The sequence below is a fragment of the Mesocricetus auratus genome, unplaced genomic scaffold, assembly GCF_017639785.1.
Source record: "Mesocricetus auratus isolate SY011 unplaced genomic scaffold, BCM_Maur_2.0 Super-Scaffold_100008, whole genome shotgun sequence".
Classification (NCBI taxonomy): domain Eukaryota; kingdom Metazoa; phylum Chordata; class Mammalia; order Rodentia; family Cricetidae; genus Mesocricetus; species Mesocricetus auratus.
Window position 1 is genome coordinate 78,799,916 of NW_024429192.1, and position 23,351 is coordinate 78,823,266.

The following is a 23,351-nucleotide window of genomic DNA, read 5'->3' on the forward strand; positions in this document are numbered from 1 at the left end:
AGGGAGGAAAGGGTTTATTAAAATGACAGCTTGTAGTCCATCATCTAGGGGAGTCAGGGAAGAAACTCAAGGCAGAAACCTGGAGGTAAGAACTGAACGAAGCAGAGGCCATGAAGGAGGGCTGCTTACTGGATTGCTCCTCATGCCTCGCTCAGCCCGCCTTCTTACACTTCTTATACCATATGGACCACCTGCCCAGAGTGGACTGCTCCAAGCAAGCTAGATTCTACCACATCAATCATGAATCAAGAAAAGGCAACACAGGCTTGCTCACAGACCAATCTGGTGAAGGCATTTCCTCAACTGAGGTTCCATCTAGCCAGATGACTGTAGCTTGAAATAAAACTAGCCAACACGCCTAGTGTACCCAAAATCCCAGGCTCCACTCCCAGCATCATATAAAGTGGAGCTAATGGTGAATGCTGTAATCCTAGCACTCAGAAAGTGAAAACAGTAAGATCAAGAATTCAAGATCAGTTACATAGTGAGTTGGAGGCCAGCCTGGGCTACATAAGTCTCAAAACACAAACAACAATGGGCAAGCATAATAAAGGCTTTTCTGCATTCTCTGAGCACCTCTGGTAAATCAACCCAAGTGGGTTCTGGGAGCTGTGCCTTAGAGCCAGTCTGTAGGAACTTGGTGACAACCTCGGATTGAAATAGGCATCAGAGTAAGCCAGTCGTTTAGGTCTGAGGCCTCAACCTGTAGGATCCAACCCAAACTCTGACAGTGTCTGAGCTTGGATTGTAGGACACCCAGCTGGCATCTACCAGAGAACTGCTTGCTGTGCAGAAAAAAACAGCCACATCTGGTGTCAGGGTGCCGGGCCGAGCAGGCGACTGAGAGCAAAGAGGGAAGGGTCTATTTTCTCCTCCCCCGTCTCTTGCCACGTCCCGCCATTATTAGGTCATCCATAATTACTGACAGCTGCGTCTTATGTTTGCAAAGCACAGATCTTGGACATGCTGTGTTAAATTTATCCCTAAGTGCTGCACCGCTCTGATGCTACTGTACACGCCGTGTCCTTCCCACAGGTCGCCACAGTACTCAGAAATCCCATCATCCTTGTCCACTGTCACTAGTCCTAGGACTATGCTGACCTGGCTTTTTATTGATACTTTGGAACTCCTACATGATTATGTTGTCTCCAGATAGTTTTCTCTATCCAGGCTACACATCCTGATTTTTTAGGGGAAGGGACATATGTGTATGTGCACACACCCATATGTGTGTGTTCAGAGGCTGTCAGGGTGCCCCCACTCCATCACTTTCCGCTTCTTTCTACTGAAATGGGATCTCTCACTGAACCTGGAGCTTGGCTAGCAGACTGCAGTCCCAGTGACCCTGTCCCTGCCTCTTGCACCGCAAGGGCTACAGGCACATGCAGCCATTCCTGGCCTTTTATGTGGGTTGATAATTGGAACCCAAGGAACCACCCACTTGGTCCCAGGATGACCTTCTCTTTAACTGCCTAGTCACACAGGTGAGGCCATTCAGAAGGAAGATAAGAACATGTGCCTCATCCCAGAGAGGGACAGCACCCGGCCCAGCATCTCCAGTGCTGAGAACACACACATCCCTCAAGTGCCGGCCACCAGTATCACATTAACGACAGTTGTTTACAGGTGCCTTCTATCTGGCTGCAGAATCTCTCTTCTTCCCTAGCTTGCTGAAAGTTCTAATCAAAACCAAGTGCTGGGTTGTTAACCAATCTCCCAGCTTGAAATGCTCAATGGAAGCAGCTGATTTTCCTCAAGATTAGCACCCTCCACTCCTGATCCACCCTCCCTGCCAGCCTCTCTCCACTATTCCACAGCCACACTGTCCTGCACAGGAGACTGTTATCTCCAGTCACTCTCCATTCTGTAAGTCCTTTCCATAGTCTACCCTGAGAGACCAGGGTCAAGATGTCACTACTCTCCATACCCCCCATGACAACACTGTGCCAAGCCCCAAAGCACTTGAGGATTAAGAGGGTCATAAACTTGACAGCACCAATACTCCCCACAACTCCCCCTGCCAGTCCCATGCCACGCATTATTATGTATACACTGCCAAATCCTTTCCTGCCCATTACTCTCTGTGTCACAAAGCCTGTCTACCCACAGCCTGAATAGCCCTGTGTGCATATGCCCTAGCTTATATGACCCCATGAACAGTTTACATGACCCAGTGTACAGCTTACATGACCTCATGAACCACTTACATGACCCTACGTACTGGGCACATCACAAACAGGAAGAACTATGTGTCCTGCCCCATGTGATTACTCATAAACATACCATAACTGTGCCATCTGCCCTAGCCTACATGACCCATGGCACTAGATGTATCCCAGCTCACATGACCCTGTTAAACCGGACACAAACAGGTATAAACTTGCCTGCTCTGGCTCATGTCATTGTATACAATGACTCACCATAGGGAGACAGAAGAATATGCCCTAGCCCACATGACCCTGTGCACTAGACACACAGGTAGAAAGAACTGCCTGGCTCAGACCATGTGACTACATGCTCTGGACACATCACAGGTAGACAGGCCTACCTGGCCTGGCCCATGCGGTGCAATGCACGGGACACATGGCAATCTCTTTACAGTTCAGCATCTGGCTCCCTCTGTCAACTTGTTTAAACACTCCTCCTAGTATCTCTAGGCTCCTCAGACATAAAAAGCATCACACTGCAGAGAGCAACACTGTTATACTATGAGGAACTCACACAGGCCAAAAACACTGTTCTTGACTGGATTAACTATTACCTAGTAGACACACATCTGGGCACAATTGTAAAGGTGTTTCCGGGGAGTTTTAAGCAAACCTGAATGAAGGTGGCTCTATTCAACAAGCTCAGGTGGATAAAAGGGAAAAACGAGCTGAGCACCCCATTCATCTCTCTGCTTCCTGGCTGTGGACACAATGTGACCAGCTGCCCCACGCTCCTGCCACCACGCCTTCCCCGCCTTGACAGACTTCATGTTCAAACCAGGAGTCAAAAACCAACCATCTTTAAGTTGTTCTATTGGGTATTCTGTTGCAGCAACTAGGAAGTAATGATTACATTAGGGCTAAGCATCTCGGGGTGACAAAGCTACATCCTCAGAGGATCTGAACCAGACACCAGCAGCACTCAGACTCAAGGTGACAGAGGACTCTGAGAGATGATGGTCACAGATGGGCAGACAGGGCACAGGCTAAAACAACAATCTACCTACCTATAATCGGGCAGCCACTGGACCCAGACCCCTTGGTTAACAAGAACCCTGACACTAGTGAGGAAATCCCTGTGGGAGGCCAGTAGGCCCCAGGGTGGAGCTGCCAAGGGTGTTCACAGGCCTCCATAAAGAAAGTTGATCATCAAGGGGGCAGTGCCACCTAGTGGTAGCTGCGCCTCAAAACCACAGATCAGACATAAGGTAAAATGTTCCAGGCATGCAAGCAGGAGTGCCTGCTTCCAAAAGCCTGGTCAGGACTCAAGCTAGAAAATTGGTACATCGTCATGTACGTGTATATGTGTGTGCTTGTGCTTATGTGTTTATGCATGCATGTGTGCTTGTGCATACGTGCATACATGTATGAATATATGAACAAGCAACTGTATGAGTTCTCCTGAGGAATCACAGCTGCAGCACTGAACCCCAACGTTTCTCCCATCCTTCCATCCTGCTTCTGTTCTGCATTAAGTCTAATTTCATCACTCCCAGGCTTCAGTCACTCTCCCAGCCTTGCATAAAAAGGCTCCAAAGGCTACTCAAAAACCTGAGCACAAATCTTTTATGTGACTCAGATTCAGTTTTTGGCACCTATATAACAGCTCAAAACCACCTGTAACTCCAGTTCCAGGGAATCCAACACCCTCTTCTGGACTCCCCAACAACTTGCACACTGTCATGCACATAAAAGTCAAAATCCTCATCACACCTAAGAATCAAAAATCTCAATTTTCTAGCTAAGGTTGTTTTACTTTTTTAAGTTTCTTTTTTTTTTTTTTTTTGCCTTTTCGAGACAGGGTTTCCCTGTGGTTTTGGAGACTGTCCTGGAACTAGCTCTTGTAGACCAAGCTGGTCTTGAACTCGTAGAGATCCGCCTGCCTCTGCCTCCCCAGTGCTAGGACTATACTTTTTAAGTTTCTATGGCTTCTACTGCATATGTGAGACATATATATCAGTACTCAAATGCTATGTGCCATGTGTGATGGTCAGAGGTTAACTTTGTGGGGTTAGTTCTCTCCTTGCACCCTGGCCTAGATTCCAGAGAAGTTCCTTAGGTTGTCCAGTTTCATCCACTGAGCCATCTCAGTCCCCACTCCTTTTTTGGTGAGTTACTGGGAAATGAACCCAGGGCTTCCCATATTCTAAGTGCACACTCAAGCAATACCCTCAATACTCTAACCCAGGTTATTATGATAAGGACATGTTTAGTGCTGCTGCTCTGCATCCCACACCTCCATGGGGCAAGTGTAGTCACAGGGGTGTGGACTTGACCCCAGCCTATACCCAAACCTGTGCCCTGGGGTGCATAGGGAAGATAAGTAGGTTTCCAAGGTGCCAGGCAGCCTCAGCAGCCCAAGGCAGTGTATACATAACAGCTATAAGGATGCTGTGGACAAAGAGATCAGTGTCCTCCTGCTTCCAGAAAGGCTAGTCACCAGGTGAGATGCTTCCTAAGGACATGACTCTGCTGGACCTCACAGGTACGGCTGGGAAAAGCCAAGTAGTCCTCCCCACTTAAGAAAAGAGGGGTCCAGGGCAGTGCAGCTCCAGAGAAGGGTCTCCCCACCTTCCTCCATGAGAACATGAGATCATCATAAGCACCTACTCCTCCCTCTTGCCTAGCACAAGCAGCTAGACAGCATCCAAGGACAAGTTTGCCCTCACACCAGTCAAGCTCTTGACAGGGCAGACAGTTGGTGAAACAGACCCAAAGGGCTCACAGAGCAGCTAGATACTGCAACCTGGTCAATGTGGCCTATGCTACTTCAGAAAGGGCAATGGCTCCACAGGCCTGATTGACACTAAGTATCGTGTGGCAGTCACTGGGCACGCAGGCACACCAGCACGCCAGTGTTCCAACAGGGTTGGTCCAACTGGGCATGAGAGGCCTCTGATCTCCATCATAGGAAAGAAGTCACGGAGGTGTCTTGTCTGGGCAGAGCAGCCCCAGGAGTAGGAGGGACCCTTGCCGGCAGCTAACGAACCCAGAAGACAGAAGGAAGCATGCAGCACTGGGCATGCTGGGCTAGCCTCTGAAAGAAGGCTTCTGCAGATGGCTGGAGAGGAAACGAAGAGATGCTGTCAAGTGACAGAACAGAAGGCAGTGCTGCTGCTGGAAGGTGATGACTCCAGAGACAGCAGGGGACGGTGTGATTATAAGACAGCTGAGCTCAGGCAGTCCCCATCTGGCCTCGTTTCTCAGAGCAGCGGGAAAGACAGCCAACAAGCCGGAAGTATTAAAACAAAGAGCTGCTTGGAGCCCACAGGCCTATGTCCAAGCACCAACAGCTTGGCACCCCAACCATGTCAACCATCAGTACCTAACTTCCCTGAGACCTGTAAAGACATGGTTACCATGAAGGATGACATCCAGGCCAAGACTCAAGGCTCATAGCTGGTGATGGCAGCTGAAGGGAACCCCAAAACTGAACCACAAATGATGCTCAACACAGTGCCCAGCAGCTCTGCCCTATGGCCCACTCTGCATCTCTCCACCCATATCTGACACAGACCAGTCACATGGAGTGCTTCAAGGGCCCCAGCAGGACATGAATCTCCCAGTATGATGGGATTTTAACTCAGTTCACCCCCATAGTTAACATCACCTAAAAGATTATTTTTCCCCCAAAGCAGTTGCTTCCTTATACATACAGGGGCCTGCAAACATACAGGCCAGGGCAATGCTGTGAGTTCTGTGGATATGCAGATTCCCAACAGTCTTTACAATGAGGCTCTACCTCCCTCCTGTGCAAAGCACCCATTAAGCCTAAACAAGCTCCTCACCACAGCACACAAAGGAGCCTGCCTGCCCTGTCCTCTGAGGACTCTGAGCCAGGAAGCAGAGGACAGCACTGAAAGCCAGCAACCCAGAGTGGAAACAGCAGCAACACACCCACCTGAGATTCAAGCCCATGGTCTGGTCCAGTTTCTCCCAGCTCTGCAGCTTTGCAAGCAGCTTCTAGAAAGACAATTATAGTCATCAACGTCTCTTGCCCAGCAACTGTCATGTGAAAGCTAACAACGACAAAGGTATTAGAGTCACCTGTCCTATATGAAATCAGAGGCGGCTGTGTGACTTCAGCAGATAAAGGTACAAGATTAGCTTATACCTTGCTCCTTTCTGCCCCACAGGGCAAGTCCAGGTGCATCCCTAGCATTGTAAGGGTGCCACAGTCCTGCAGTAGCCTGGACTGTATGAAAACCCAGTCCTTACACAAGGACAGATCTCTCTTGACCTTCTAGGAACCTCTCTCAGAATGCTAAGCCCTAGGCAGATGAACTCTACTCTACAGGCAAGTTTTCCCCAATTCTATGGTAGGCTAGGACCAAGGAAGACTTAGATGGGGCTATCTAGCCATGATGGGGAGACAGAGCCAACTATGCCTGTGTGCCAATTCTACACCAGCTTGAACCCCACAAAAGAAAGTCACCCAAGATGGTAAGATGGTCAGCAAGATGGTAAAAGAACTCACCAACATGCATGGTGAATTGAGTTTGATCCCTAAAATACACATGACAGGAGAAAACCTACTCTCACAAGTTGTCCTGGGACATCTACACAATGTGGCACATACACTCACTCACATTCACGCTTATACATACACATAAGCATACACACACACAAGCATATATATATTTATACACATACACTGCGCATTCACTCTTTCTTACATACATGTATACACATACATACACACACACACACAATAAACACTTTAAAAGGATGGGGCAGATGTCCTGCATGGGAGGGACACTGTTCATACCAGGCCCTGACTGCTTTCCATAAGACAGATGGGGTATGGACTGACCCAGGGTCAACAGCCAGCACACTTCCATATACAACTTCAAGCTAAGCAATGTGATTCTACACCCTAGACCTCAAAAACTGTCAAAGACAAAACATTAGCTCTAGGTGTAATATAAATTACATTGGTAAATGTCATGTGTTGTCTGCACTTGTTGAAAATGAGCTCAGGGACCAAGTTGGCCTTTCATGCTTCTTTGTCTCAGACTTCAACTAGTTTATTTCAGGCTGGTGTTTAGAATATTAGTTAAAGATGTTTATGCTGTGGAATATTTGTTTAATGATGCAAAAATGTGTTGCATTCTTTTATGTTGCATTTGTTTAACTCTGTGAAGTTGTGTTACATTGCCTGTCTAAAACACCTAATAAAGGGCCAAATGGCCAACAGCAAAGCAAGAGAGAGAAAGAGGCAGGGCTGATATGCAGAAAGAATAAATAGAAGAGAAAAGAGAATTCTAGGGGCCAGTCACCAGCCAGACACAGAATAAAAAGGAAAGAAAAGATATACAAAAACAGAGAAAGCTAAAGGTAGATGGGATAACTTAAGTAAAAAGCTAGCTAAAACCAGGTGATGGTGGCGCACGCCTTTAATCCCAGCACTTGGGAGACAGAGGCAGGCAGATCTCTGTGAGTTCAAGATCAGACTGAACTACAAGAGCTAGTTCCAGAACCGCCTCCAAAGCCACAGAGAAACCCTGCCTTGGAAAACCTAAAAAAGAAAAAAGAAAAGCTACCTAGAAATAAGCCAAGCTAAGGCCAGGCATTCATAAGTAAGAATAAGTCTCTGTGTGATTATTTGGGAGCTGACGGTGGGCCCCCCAAAGAGCAAATAGCTAACAAATTCAACTACAGGCTGGACCCCCTGGTCCTGTGACAAGGAGAAAGGGAACTACAAACTACTATGGTATTAAAAACACTTGGCACTGGGCTGCTGTAACACACACCTTTAATCCCAGCACTCAGGGGGCAGAGATAGGTGGATCTCTGAGTTTGAAGCCAGCCTGGTCTACAAATCAAGACAGCCACAGCTACACAGAGAAACCAGAAAAAAAGGAAAAAAAAAAAAAAAAAAAAAACACTTGGCCCTTGAGAAGAGCTAAAATGGGAACCGCCCAACAAAAGTAACTATTGTTTATTCATGACATAAAAATGCGTGTGGTGAGAATGTGAAGTCAGAAGCCTCACCCATGGAGAGGACGTTCTGCCCAAAGCTCCCCACTGGGAACCAAGCAGGACTTCCAAGTCATCTCTACGGGATTCTGTAAGTACCCAATTGGATGCTCAGGATGTTGTAAGTACCCAAATGGATACTCTGCATTAAGTGTTGCTTCTCTCTATCAGCTACTTGCTGTGTTTTTCTTTTACTTTAGCTCACCCTATACTTAATAAACTCACTCATTCAAGACCGAAAGAATGGCTCTCTGAACAGAATGTCAGGGGAAAGAACAAAATTCCAGGTCTTTTGCCTACAAAAGTCAGCCTCCAAGAGAGGTCTGTCTGGGACAACACGAATCGTTAAAAGCTGCAGCACCAGGTGGTCACAGAGAACTCTGTAGTACCAACAGGCCCTCAGCTGCCTTGGACTTTTAAAAGAATACAGAGATGGAACTGGGGAGATGACTCAGTCCAGCATACAGTTTACCACACAAGTATGAAATCTTGAGTTTAATTCCCAACACTCATGTAACCAAAGTTGGGCATAGAAGACACCTACAATCCAACGCTAAAGGAGAACAGGCAGGCAGAGACAAGGAGATCACTAGTCATCCAGCCTAGCTGAAGTAGTAAGGTCCAGGTTCAGTGAGAGACTCTGTCTCAAAACATAAGGGAGAGAGGTCAGAGAGCCTCTGAGGCTCTAAAACAATGTAGGAAAATTGCTACTGCTATTGGTTACCTACAAGAATAACATGGTAAGACACTGGTGCTAAAGATAGCACACACTATGGAGAACAGAGAAATCAAACTAGAACTGAGCTAGATGCTTCTTCCCTACTGGCTAGTGTTTGGGGTGCTACAAGGTACTTATGCAGGCTGCTACAGAAGAACTGTTATCAACAGTCTTACCCAGCTTTAGAGCCTATGTGCACAATACCAAGCAACCAAGCAAAATGAGCCTAAGGGTGCAACAATGGCAGCTATGTTACCAGGTTAGCCAACTGCTTTCTGATTACATTTAATGCTCATTCCAGAAGAGGGAACACCTCCATCTGGTACTGTAAGCCCAGTCAAAAGCCCATGGCTAGGGATGTCATGGACCCTAGTACAGAAGCAACAATTATTGTATGTAATGGATCTGTCAAGTTGCCTTCTAAATAGCTACATTTATGTCCACAGAATATACCGTTGTCAGTTTTAATCAGAGAAGCATTTGCAATGGTCAGCAGTGACTGCAGTCTCATAACTGACTGCATGACTCACTGCACCACTACAGCAGCCCCACAGTTGACCAGCTACTGTGTGTGATGGAGATGCCCAGGGCGCTCCAGACAGGGCAGAGGATAGCCCTACAGACATGGTTTACCCACTACTCACCTCCTTCTCCAACTCTAGGTCAACCAGAGCTTCCTGCATCTTCTCCTGACGGCTCAGCTTCCTCTGCAGACCTTCCAGCTCCTCTGTGAGCAACCCGTTGGTCTCCCTCATCTCCCTATGGGACCAGAACAATCATGCCAACAGTCACACATGTTGGGGATGAGCCCAAGGAACACCGAGCCCAGGCTGCCAACCCCCAGCTAGGGGCAGCAGGTTACGCTTGGCCCTCACCTCAGATGAGTGTTCTCCTCGCGCAGCCTCTTCAACTCACGCTCCATCCTAGGCAACCGCAGCAGCTCAGACTTCATGCTCTTCACCACAGCGGCATCCTGCTCTTGCAGGCACAGCTTCTGCTCCAGGTCCTGTGAGAGGCAATGAAGAGAAGGAGCGTGAGCAACCAAGAGGCAAAGGAAAGAGCCTCAGCAAAGCAGAGGCTAACCTGAAGGACACCCAGGCCTCCAACTACAGAAGGATGGACACGCTGACATCATGATGATCAGTTTAAGACAAGAGGACACAGAAAACGGAGGTGCCAGGAGCTAAGGAGCTTGCTCTGTAGACAATAAGTACTTGCCATGCAAGAAGCATGAGGCCCTAAATCCCCTCAAACACACACACACAGTTTCAAAACAAACAAACAAAAAAAAAAGACAAGTATACTAATACAGGCCTTTAATCCCAGCACTTGGAAGGCAAAGGCAAGAGGATCTCTGTGAGTGCAAGGCCAGCCTGGTCTACAAAACAATTTCTAGGACAGCCAGGGATACTTAGAAAGACTTGACTCATAAATAAGTAAATAATTAAAAAATTAAACTAGCCAGGCATTGGTGGCTCACGCCTTTAATCCCAGCACTCAGGAGGCAGAGGCAGGTGGATCTCTGTGAGTTCGAGGCCAACCTGGTCTACAGATCGAGTTCCAGGATAACCTCCAAAGCAATACAGAGAAACCCTCTCTCGAAAAAAAAAATTTTTAACTAAACAAAAAAAGCTGGGAACAGTGGTACACATTTTAATCCTAGGATGAGGGAGATCAATGGATAATCTCAATCTAGTGAGAGAAGAGCCTGTCTGAAAAAAAAAAAAGGGTGGGGGACAACATCCTGAGGAACAACACTGACCTCCAGCACCCATGTCAAACTCACAACTGTCTATAACTCCAGGCCCAGGGGATGCATCATCTCTGCCACCCTCCCCCGCCCCCCCCATGACACCAGCATGCATGTACCCCTGCATTCACATACATATACTCTATTACATAGAGATAGATACATACACACCTAACTTTTAATTAAATAAATCTTTTTTTTGTAAACAAAGCCATGGGAGTCACAAAGGTCTTCTAACTTGTCCCAGGCGCTCTGGGAAGCCTTCCAGGACTATGTCTGCTACACTGCTCAGATGCACCTTCATCATCACTGCTAGAGCAGTTCTGCACTACACCTCAGAGCCAGTACCCACACACTGTCTGTCCCTCCTGCCTCTGCCCACCCACATTCCATCCAGCTCTCTGATCCCTAACAGCAGGAGTCCGTGGCACTTCTGGCCTAAATAAGGTGCACAGCACACCTCTGGCCACCTGTGGTTGGCTTCTGCTGTGCCAGTGGAGAACCCGCAACAGTAGCATCTGTTCCCACTGTGTGACAGACTTTCCTACACTGTACCTGTCACCCTGGCCCTCAATAAGGTAGCACTGGCATCTAGTGACAAGTCACTGAACAGGCTGTATATAAAACCAGAACCAAATCAACTGATCAACAAACCCTCATGGAGCCCAGTTTCACTTAGATAAAGTCAAGTAGTGGCAACAGAGTGACAGAGAGGACCAACTGGTCAACCTCTATGCACAGGGAAATAATGAGAGGTGGGCCATGGGCTACAAAAGGAAGGACAAGAGCCAGGAAGAAGGTGACTAAGAAGGTAAGGGATGCCAGGCGGTGGTGGCGCACACCTTTAATCCCAGCACCCAGGAGGCAGAGGCAGGCGGAGCTCTGAGTTTGAGACCAGTCTGGTCTACAAGAGCTAGTTCCAGGACAGCCTCCAAGCCACAGAGAAACCCTGTCTCTAAAAAAAAAAAAAGGCAGGGGATGGAAGCCTAGAGAGAAGGTTCAGCAATTAAAAGCACTTGCTCCTCTGCCAGAGGACCCAAATTCAGTTCCCAGTACCCAGTCAGGCAGCTCACAAAGGCCCTTAACTCCAACTCCAGATCTCTTGTGGCCTCTGCAGACAACACACACACATATATAGAAATATTAAAACAAATAAATAAAAAAGACAACAGAGCCAGATAAAAAAGTAACCAGAAGCATGAGGAGCAAAGCCCACCCACTGCCATGGAGCTGCCCATCCCCACCCCCAACAAACACAGGGACAGCAGGGAGACAACTGAGACAGCCCTCCTTCCTGGGACTGGATATTACCTTAAAGGCAACAGAAAGCCGTAGAAGGGAGCTCAAGGCACAACCTCTGCAGCAACACCCACTAGAGCAGTGGTTCTCAACCTTCCTGATGCTGCAATCCTTTCATACAGTTTCTCATGTTGTGGTGACCCCCAACCACAAATTATCTTCATTGCTACTTCATCGCTGTAATTTTGCTACTGTTAAGAATCAGAATGTAACTATCTGTGTTTTCTGGTGGTTTTGGTGACCCTTATGAAAGGGTCATTCACAACCCACAGGTTGAGAAGTATTGCACTATAGTAAAGAAGTCTGACCTTAAACCAAACAACCCTGGCTTGGTCACCTATCTCAGCCATGCTCTGGCCGGACAAAAGCGGACAGGAGTTAAACCTACTGCATATAGTACAAGCTAGTCCCAAACTTGTCATCCTCCCGTCTCATCTCTCAGGAACCACAGGTGCATCCTGTGCCCACCTCTCTAAACCTAGACTGAACAATCCTCTGTGTTACCTTTTCCCATGGGTTTTTGGTGGGCCTTCATCACTAAGGTACCAGCTTCCCTGAACACGACTGCGGCCTCCTAGCCAGTGAGCACAGGGCCAGCATCCTCACACGCCATTGAGCATGCCTTCATTCAGGAAGGCCTGTGAGTGACAGGAGGGCTGACCCTACCCCTGCTTAGTAGAGGAAGTTCCCCAGGCTGACGGGAAGCACCTACCTTAATCTTCTGTTCATGGTCAGCTCTCTCTTCTTGACTGGCCTGCAGTTCCTGGATCTTCTGATTTGCCTCCTGCCATTTTCTGTGAGAGAAAGGAATAGTACATGCAAGGCAAATCCATAATGCCTCTCAGGCTGAGCCCCAGGATGGATGCATACACACACACCTTATGCACTGAGGCCCCAAGTCCTGGACTAGCCTCTAAAACTGTGGCATTGATGGGGTTACAAGGGATCCCAGGCTACCTGAGGTACTACCTAGTTATCTGTCCATCATTCAGCCCATTTACCTCTAGTATGAGCATGTCTGCCAGCCATGGCTCTACTAAAGTCATCAGAGGCCAGGCAGACCTGCCCATACTAGGGGTAAAAACTCCTCAGGCAGTGCCTGCCTAGGGTAAGGGCCAGACCTTCAGGGCAGAATTCAAAGCCTCCTAACTACCACCCACTAGCCACCAATATCCAGGTCTACTGTAACCTAGAAGAGCTTGCCCAGGCACAGCAAACCACGCCCTAGCTTAGCTTAGCCCTCCTTTGGAAACCAGCTCCAAGAAGGCACTTCACCCCAGGAAGGAAAGAACTAAGCTGTTCCCCCCTTATTCTGATGCTCACTTCCCTGAAGTGTCACTGTGTGTTCCTTGTGAGGTCTATGTCAGGGCTGTCTCAGGGACTGACACAGGCTGGCCATGCTCTCACCGTTGCTGCAGGTCCAGCTGCTCCTTCAGTTCCTGCTTCTCAGACTCCAGGCGCTTCACCTGCACCTTCTGGTCCATAGAACTCAACTGCATCTCGGAGACACGCCCCTTCAAGGAACTAATCGTCTGCAAATGGAGAAAACAGGCTGCTCACTGGAGTCCTGTCTGTATGCAGACTAAATACCCAAGCATGGCTTTCACACAGGGAGACCAAGGAAAAAGGGCAGAGCACCTCCCATGTGCTACCCAGGGCAGAAAAGAACCTGCTCTCCGTGTAGCATATGGTGAGTAGACAACACACTCTCTCACAAGCATCCTTCTCAAGGTCTGCTTGTACTCATCATTGACACAGACATGGGCCATAGCCAGGTCCTCGAGGAAAGCTGATTCCAGCCACATCTGACCTTCCGAAGTCCACTAGCCTCCTTACAGGCCCTGGACCCCGAGTGTCTACCTACCTCAGTTTTCTCCACACCTCAGACCTCCATCACCCTCTAAGCTTCCTTAACGCCTGCATGCCGACATTCCAACAAAATGTAACCCAGGATGGGAAGATAACAAGGTCATGGCCAAGATGCAGGCTGTTATCAGAACTTTGTTTTAGAGTGCAATAGTATACTAGCCTGTTATACCAGCTACTTGGGAGCCTGAGGAAAGTGAATTAAAAGTTTAAGCCCTTGAGGGTTACAAAATAGTTCAAAGCCAATTTGGGCAGCTTACTGAGAACCTACCTCAAAATAAAAAGTAAAAAGAGGGCAAAGCACATTGGCACACATTTTTAATACTAACACTTATGAGGCAGATGCAGACAAACTCTGACTCCAAGGCCAGCCAGGGCTATATAGTAAGACCTTGTCTTAAAAAAAAAAATTAAAGTTGGGAATAGAGATATCTCATTGGTTAAGGACACATCCTACACTTCTAGAGGACAGTTCCCAGCACCCACACCAGATGACACAACTGCCTATACCAGCTCCAGGGGAATCTAATGACTCCAGCTTCCATGGGCACCTACATTTACACGCACACACCCACATATGTGCACATATACACACATAAATGTAAGAAAAATTAAATTTTTATCTCAAAAACAAAGGACAGAGGTGTAGTAAAATGATAGAATAACTGAAATCTCCTATTTGGGGAGAATAGGGGGTATGAGCTCAGTGGTAGAGCACCTGCCTAGAATCCCCCAGTGAGGGGCTGGGGTATGGCTCCGTGGTTAGAGCACCAGCGTAGAAACCCAGTGAGGGGCTGGGGTGTGGCTCAGTGGTAGAGCACCTGCCTAGAATTCCCCAGTGAGGGGCTGGGGTGTGACTCAGTGGTAAAGCACCTGCCTAGAATCCCCCAGTGAGGGGCTAGGGTATGGCTCAGTGGTAGAGCACCTGCCTAGAATACCTACCATAAAAGTCCCTCAGGATAGGGAAAAATGAAGCAAGCAAGCAACCTGGGCCAGAAGCTAATGGAAAACCATAGTACCTGAGGAAAGTGCAGTCTCAGAGCAAAGTCAGTAGGCCCTGACCAGCAGACTCAAGGATGGACAGAATGTATATCTGACAACACTGAATGTCTATCCAAGGAACCTGCTGTCCACCCAAAGGAACCTTCAGGAATCTCCATCCTGTTCCACCCATCCCCCTGTCCCCAGAAGATCTCCCCAGCTGCTTTCCTAGAAAGAGCATGCTGACCTAGCCACTCAGAGAAGCCAGCCCACTTAGAACAGCTACATGAATATTTGAAAACAGTGGCCTGAAGTCAACTGCAGAGAAATCTCACCAGATTGGGCCCAGAAAAGACCCTAAGTGATGCTGGGTGGTCCTAGAGTGGGGTCCACAAGCTCTCTCTAACGAGCACCCTCTAAAAAAGAGTCCACAAGATGTGTTTCACTGTGCCTGACAAGCCACTAAGATGTATCAGTGTTAAACCCTTATCCTGTGGGGAGCCTGGCTTGGGGAACCCCACATCACAGCAGCCTGCACAAAGACTGCGATGGTATTAAGAGCGTGTCAAAAAACAGAATGTAATGGTGAATATTGGTATGGGGAGAGGTGGAGGCAGGGGGATCAGAAGCCAAGGTCATTGTTATAGTATACTCTTGTCCAAGCAACAGTGGCTATCTTCTTGACTTCAGTTGTGCCTGCTTGTAAAAGATCATCCCAGCTGGGCGTGGCAATGGCAGACGGCGCGTCACTTCGTTATCTTTGGCTACATAAGCAGTTTGAATCCAGCCAGAAATACATAAATCCTTGTCTCAAAAAGAAAAACCAAACACCAGGGCTGGTAGGGCAGCTCAGCAGGTAAAGCTTGCCACTCAGAAAGGAATCATATAAAGGAAGGGGAGAAGCCAACTCCAAAGTTGACCTCTGACTCCCCACAGATGCACCCATACACACGTCACACATGCTAGTAAGAATAAAGTTCAAAGAATTAAAACAAAAAAGAACATGCTCAAACCAGACAACACTACCCACACCTTTAATCCTGGCACTTGAGAGTCTCAGGATGACAGTTTAAGTCTGAGGACAACCTGGCCTGCACAGTGAGACCCTGTCTCAAAAACAAGCAAACAACAACAACAACAAAAATAATAATAATAATAAGGGTCTGGAGATTTGGCTCACTGGTTAAATGCACTCTCCACTTTTCCAGAAGGCCTGGGTTCATTTCCCAGCACCCACATTGACCTGCAACTGTCTTTAACATCCGATAGTTCCAGGGGACCTGATGGCCTCTTCTGGCCTCTGTGGCACCAGAATGTATACTCACACACATGAAATCTTTCTTTTTTTTTTAATCAGGGAACTTGGGGAATTATTCAGTCAGTAAAGTGCTTGTTGCACAAACATGAAGCAGAGCTCAGATCCCCAGCTCTCAGGTAATAAGTTCGGTGGGTTGGCTAGTTTTGTGTCAACTTGACAAAAGACAGTCATTTTGGATGAGGGAACATCAATTCAGAACGTACTCTCACCAGACTGAACTGTGTGCAAGCCTGTGAGCATTTTCTTCGTTGGCAATTGATATGGGATGGACCAGCTCACTTGAGGTGGTGCCACTGTGGGTAGCTGGTCCGGGGTGCCATAAGGCAGGCTGAGTAAGCCACGAGGAGCAAGCCAGCAGGCAGAATCCCTCCATGGCCTCCACTTCAGCTCTTGCCTCCAGCTCCTGCCGTGAGCTCTTGCCCTGATTTCTCTTCATGATGGACTGACTGTACGCTGAAAAGCACTCTTGCCTCCCCAGGTTGCTTTTGGTCATAGTGTGTTGTCACAGCAACAGAAACCCTGACTGGGACACAAGGCATGGTGCCACACACCTGCAGTCCCAGTGTTAAGGAGGCGGACAGAGACCCCTGGAATTTGCTGGCCAGCCCATCAGGCCAGAAGATAGCTCCAGGTCTACTAAGAGACCCCCATGTCACAAAATAAGGTTGACAGTAACTGAAAAAGACCCTCAGTAGCAATCTTGGGGCGTCACTCATGCAAAAGTGTGTGCACCTGCATACACATTGTCTAACAGTGAGTACCACCTTTTAGAGGTCTCTATGAGTCAGTAACATATACAAGGTATTGGGTGCCATAACAGGGACAGGCTGCCCTGATGAAGGGCAAATGTCGGGGGGGGGTGAATCAGCAAGTGAACGGATGAATGGCAGACAGAACAGCAGGGTGAGGGTGGGGAGGTGAAAAATCGGGCCACACCAATGAAAACTGCAGTGGTGGGCTTGTGACTCTGGATGTGGAAAAGCTTCCCTAAGGAGGGGCCACTGGGTCTCTTTTACTTTTCACTGAGGGGTATCCAAGGGCCCCCTCTACTATGGAAGGGCCAAGGACCTGGGCCAGGTCTCTGTGAAGCAAGAACCCACTCGTCTGGAAACAGATCACGGCTCCTCTCCTGCCAAGACTTGCTTCGGAAGACAGATGCGCCAGCAACCTTAACATGCTCCCTGGTGCTGCAGAGGCAAAAATAACCCGCGGCCCGCCCTGAGGATCTATCAAGTGGGGAAGGTGCGGGGACAGAATACCAATGATGCCATGTGGCTGGCCCCTGGAGCTCTCAGCTGTTCCCTTCTGGCACCTGTGATCCTGAACACAGGAGCTGGAGGCCTGGGGGGTTGGGGGGTGGGGGTCCAATTCCCTCCATACCCACACTCAGGCAACCTCCAAAACACAACAGCAGCAGCTTCCCTGAACAACATACATCACACCTGCACCCGGGTTCAAAGGCAATTTCTGATGCTAACAGAACTCGCTGGTAATCAAAGACATGCAAATTCACAGGCACCTACTTACAACTTCTGGGGGAAAAAAAGGAAACAGAACTTCCAGAACATTCCCTATCCATGACAGACAAGATGATAGTGACACCAATACTTCACAGTGGCTGTTAATACAGCCCAGCAAGTAACAGCAGCAGCCAGAGAGTTCCTCAGACGCCTGTCACCCTGCCCCTAGTTTGTCCAAACAAAGCAATGTTGGGGAAGCCAATGGGTTCACACAAGAACTGCATACCATGTACTACACAGATGTAAGAACACAAAAACAATAACTACCCAACTCTTAAATTCACATTTACAAAGACCAAATTCAGAAATGTGGGGCAGCTCACTCTTGTTATCCCAGGACTACAGAAACTGGGGCAGGCAGACTGTCTCAAGTTCAAAGCTAGCCTGGGCTACAAAGTGAAACCTTGCCCCAAACAGAAAAAAAGACCTATATTCAGCATACTCACTGACATTGTATGCTGAATGGAAAAACGGGTGTCTGTACTGTGATTACAACCCCCAAAATGTAGTGACTCATGATATGTGCATTTAAAATGAAGGTGCATGTAGAGAGATGGCTTAGTCAGTGACAGTGTTTATCGTGCAAGCATGAGGGCCTGAGCGCCACCTCCAGAAATGGAGTGGTGATGCTCAGAATCCCGGCACCAGGGAGACAGAGACAAGTGCCCAGTTCCTATAGTTCACTGGCCTGCCTGTCTAGCCTAATTGGTGAGTCTCAGGTCATAAAGAAATCCGGTCTCAAAATACAGTATGGGGGTGGAGGGGATGGCTCAGCGAGTAAGTGCATGTGCTGCCGTAGAGAGGACATAAGTCCCCAGCACCCACATCAGGCAGTTCACAACTGCTTTTTAACTCCAGTTCGAGAGGATCCGATGCCCTCTTCTGGTCTCCATGGGCACCTGCACTAATATGCACACATCTATATGCTTATGTATAAATAAAAATATATCTTTCAAATAAAAACAAGGTGAACAGCACCTGAGGAAAAACAGCCAAGACTGGTCTCTGGCCTCCACAGACATGCATGCACACACATGTACCCACCCACATGTGTGTGTGTGCTCACACACACACAAACAGATGAAAAAACAAAATGAAGATGTCTTGCTGCCACCATGTTGGGTATATTCATTCTTTTTTCTTAGAAAACTACCACCTGCACCAGGGTGAGTCTAGGTCCCGGGCGCGGGCCTGCGCTCACCTCCCTGGCCGCAGCCAGGCCATCCTCCCGCTCCCGAAGCTGCTGGCTGGCAGCATCCAAGCTCTGCTTGCACAGCCTGTGGCGCTCCAGCTGCTCCTGCATCTTCTCTTCCGCCGCGGCCTCACGCTCCTGGAGTTGTCGAATTCGTGCCAGGAGCTCCTGGTTACGATCCACCTCACGCTGTGGAGAAGGAAGCTTGGTCATGGAGAGTGATACACAGAGGAGTCACAAAAGGACAGAGCTAGGACAGGACAAGAGACCTGGGTGCCAGGCCTCCTGGTGCGGCAGCATGGTGACTCCCACTCTGAGAGGCACTTGGCATGGGCCATACTATACACTCGTCACACCATCTGCTCACCACCACCCTCCTTGAAAGAGGAGATAAAGCATGGAAAATCTACAGTTCAGACTTGACCTTGGAATGAAGTGGAGCTTCTGCAGCGCCAGCAGATCTTGTCTGGCCATGCTCGGGCTGTCATTAAAATGCGTTGAGACTCCCCACAGAGAAGATGACTACAGCAAGGAAGAGGCATGGATGGCAGACTGCAGGCAGGGCCATTACTGCCCCAAGTGTCCATCACACACATCTTCAGGGCCACCACACTAATCTCTAGAGGCTGTATGGCCCAGAGAGGTGGGGACAGTACTGAGGTTCAGCCACACACACTGTGACTACCATCACAGGGATGTGAGGCTTACGTCAGCCTTGGGTCTCTCCAGCTGAGTCTGGGGAGGATGATGAGAATGGTCACTCTGCCCTCAACAGAAGTACCCACCAAGCTCTTACTGAGAGCCACCAAGAACTTCAGCAGACAGTCCTACTCAATGAGGGCATATGTCACCTGTGTCTAAAACAGTGCTGCAGCTCCTAACCAAGGAAGGCTCAACACACACACACACACACACACACACACACACACACACACACACACACACACACACACACACAGTGCTGCAGCCCTAACCAAGGAAGGCTCTCTCTCTCTCACACACACACACACACACACAGTGTTGCAGCACTAACCAAGAAAGGTGCTCTCTCTCTCTCTCTCTCTCTCTCTCTCTCTCTCTCTCTCTCTCTCTCTCTCTCTCTCTCTCTCTCTGTCTCTCTGTCTCTCTCTCTGTCTCTCTCTCTCTGTCTCTCTCTCTGTCTGTCTCTCTCTGTCTCTCTGTCTCTCTGTCTCTCTCTCTCTCTCTGTCTCTCTCACACACACACACACACACACACACACACACACACACACACACACACACACACACACACACACACACTTGCTGTAGCCCCAACCAAGTAAGGCTCAACACATACATAAAGGGTTGCAGCCCCTAGGGAGAAGGAAGGCTGAACCACACCTTGAAGGGACCCAAGGGAAAAACAGCTGCAAGTACAGCCTAAAAACAGCAGGAAGACCCTTCTGCAAGTCAGGGAGGTCTGCTCTGTGAGGCTCTGTAACTGAGGAAGGGAGGGGGAGGGAAAAGCAGGAAAGGGTGGGAGAAGAAGGAGGGTTGGATCATGGTACTGGCAGAGCCAAAAAGCATTCTACTGGCACTGCCAGCCCAATACAGAAAGGGAATTGCTCAGACAGGTCCTCACACCTGCAGTCGCACCCCCTAATAGCTATTTCAGGGTAGGAGGGACACCTGACCTGTCTTGTCTACCCACCATCAAATGAGCAGTCCCAGAAAACCCACTGTAAAAGTCAAAAGTCCAAGGGACAGTCTGATAACTCAAGACCTTGTGGTTGACCCTACCCCTTAGAGTATCTCTGAGCAGGACAGAGAAGAACAGACCTCTGAGAAGGCAGCTGGGAGTCAGAAGGGCCAGGGTCTTGCTTTGCCAACACTGCCGCACCGTTTCTCCCCAAGAGGGGTCTTCCAGACCCAGTCACCATGCCTCACTCATTCAAATGTCCTTCACCAGCATTGCACACTGGAAACCCATAGCAACACACAGAGGCTCTGTCCTTGAGGGATATGCCTGAGAGGCAGGACCAGGCCATCAGCACAGGAAATGGCCCAGGTAGAACAGATCTACTTGTTATGGTTAATCTTGATTGTCAACCTGGCAAGACTCAGAATGGCCTAGAAGACACACCTTCAGGGATGTCTGTTAAGATGTTTGCTCAGACATTTACCTAAGGAAGGAAACCCACCCTGAAACAGGCAGCCTGATCCAAGTCTGGGGTCTCAGAGTGAACAAAAGGGAGAAATGCTGAGCACCAGCATCATCTCTCTCTGCTTCCTGACTATGGATGCGAAGTGACCAGCTGCCTCAAGCTCCTGATATCATGCCTCCCTGACCATGAAGGACTGGGAACCCTTGAACTGTGAGACAAAATAAACCCTCCCTCCCTTAAGTTGTTGTTGTGTAGTATTCTGTCACAGCAACAAGGAAAGTAACCAACACAGGATCCTAACAAGGGGACTTCAGTCTTAGCTTGACAAGCCGGGACAGCACACCACAGTCAGCATTTTACATGACACACTTACATCCACCAAACCAGCAGGATGCCTGGGAAGATGGTAGCCATTCCCACCAGGACAAGAAAAGCTGTGGCGGGCAGGGCAGATTGTCATCACAGGGAAGGGAGGAACGGAGGAAGGCACACAGACTTTGCGTTCTGATGCACAACCTGAGTCACAGTGGCACACCCATACTGATCAGAGTCCCGGAGAGCCCCATCAAAGATGGTAATAAAACAAAGCAGGGAGTACGGCCCTGTCAGCAGTGCTTGCTTTGCAAGGCTGAGAACCTCAGTTCTGTCCCCAGAACCCATATAAAAGTCAAGAGTGTAAGGGGAGACACTTTTAATCTTAGCTTTAGGAAGGCAGAGGATCCCTGATGCCCATTGGCCAACAGCCTATGAGAAACTGTGTCAAAGGAGGCAGGTGGCATTCCTAAGGATGACACTAAGGTTGTCTTATTGTCTTTGCATTCATGTGCACCCACACAGACACACACACAAATAGTAAATAAGAGGTCCCTGCACTGTACATGCCCCAAGTCACAGGGCTGCATTTCCCCAGATGCCAACTCCCATGGCAGGGGCACTTTCATTGAGCTCTGGTAAGACACTACATACACCCCCAGACTTTCTGCAAGTCTGGAACTTCCTGAGCCTGTCACCCTGCCAGCCCTACCCCAGCAGCTAGTATTTCTTCCAGATCTGCACTGCAATTCTTCTAGAGAAAAGAGGAAGCCGAGGCAGGTCTGCCCACCACAGAGGATCACTGAGCAACAGACACAGCAAACAGCCCCCTCGACAGTCAGCCCCACATCAGGCCACCCTTCTCAAACTTGATAGCATCAGGTGGCCACAGAAGAACGCTCTGGTGCCTCTGGCTCCACCAGCTGGGTTCCAGTTTGGTACAGTCTGGCAAGTGCTGCACATATCCCTTTGCCTCCTGGGGCCAGCTGGACCCACCTCGTAGTTCCTGGCACTGGTGTTGGCAGCTCGCTCCAGCTCCACTCGAGCCCTCTTGTGGCTCAACTCCATCTGCATCTTCTCCCGCTCCACTTGGATGAGGTAGGACTTCGAACGGATCTGCTCTGCTCTTTCCTCCAGCTGAGCAGTTGATACCCAAAAGAAAAGAGAAGGGTTAGTAGCCATGTCAAATAAGGCAAATAGCAACCTGCAAGGCCAGCACTGGACACGGGGAGGCTAAGCAAGAGAATTGCTGAATAGTAAGATCCTGCTTCAAAAAATAACAAAGGGAGGGAGGGAGGGAGGGAGGGAGGGAGGGAGGGAGGGAGGGAGGGAGGGAGGGAGGGAGGGAGGGAAGGAAGGAAGGAAGGAAGGAAGGAAGGAAGGAAGGAAGGAAGGAAGGAAGGAAGGAAGGCAGGTGTAGCTGTGAGCATTTATATTCCCAGCACTAGAAAGGAGGCAAGAAGATCCCTGGGGCTCGCCTGCCAAGCCAACCCAGCCAAACTGGCAAGCTCCAGGTTCAGTGAAAAATCCCATCTCAAAAGAATAAAGAAGACAGCAGCTGAAGAAGACACCCAGCATCAACTTCAGGCCTCCATACACACATGTATACACATATGCATACAGAGAGCAAGAAGAGGGAGGCAGAGGATGGACTTGAAAGTGACACCATGTGAGCTTGTTTGAAGAGAGGGTGCATTTGGTTTTCAAGAACTCATAAGCTACCACAAACATGGCATCTACACCAGTATGAGCTGACTGCTCTGGACACCTGGGGCTCAGCGTTTGAGTCATCATCTCCAAGGCTAAATCCTAACGAGTCAGGAATAGTGCTGTCTGGAGCTCAAGTCCCTCTGGAAAGTTCACAGAGTGAGGAGAGGTCCACTTCCCTGCTGAGTTGTCAACCAGGGTTGATGTTGGCCCTGGAAACTGCCCATGTCCCTTCCTGTGTTGTCTCTCTCCTACTTTGAGTTCAGGGTTTAGACCCAGACCACCAACCCCCTCTCTTTACAGTGCTGAGGATGGAGCTCTGAACCTGTCTTACACATGTAGGCAAGCAGTCTTCCACTGAACCACACCAGTCTGT

The 23,351-nt window shown here is 48.9% G+C and overlaps 1 protein-coding gene across 1 annotated transcript in view; it reads right to left on the minus strand.

Annotated features, from left to right (window-relative positions):
- The window catches only part of Mad1l1 (mitotic arrest deficient 1 like 1), a 304,565-nt gene that overhangs the window by 272,564 nt on the left and 8,650 nt on the right, over positions 1-23,351 (minus strand). Inside the window, exons 3-9 of the mRNA XM_040751261.1 lie at positions 22,265-22,405; positions 18,840-19,019; positions 13,361-13,485; positions 12,666-12,747; positions 9,780-9,910; positions 9,549-9,663; positions 6,109-6,170 (exon numbers count right to left, since the gene is read on the minus strand). Of these exons, the coding sequence (XP_040607195.1) occupies positions 6,109-6,170; positions 9,549-9,663; positions 9,780-9,910; positions 12,666-12,747; positions 13,361-13,485; positions 18,840-19,019; positions 22,265-22,405 (836 nt within the window). The remainder of the gene's footprint in view (positions 1-6,108; positions 6,171-9,548; positions 9,664-9,779; positions 9,911-12,665; positions 12,748-13,360; positions 13,486-18,839; positions 19,020-22,264; positions 22,406-23,351) is intronic.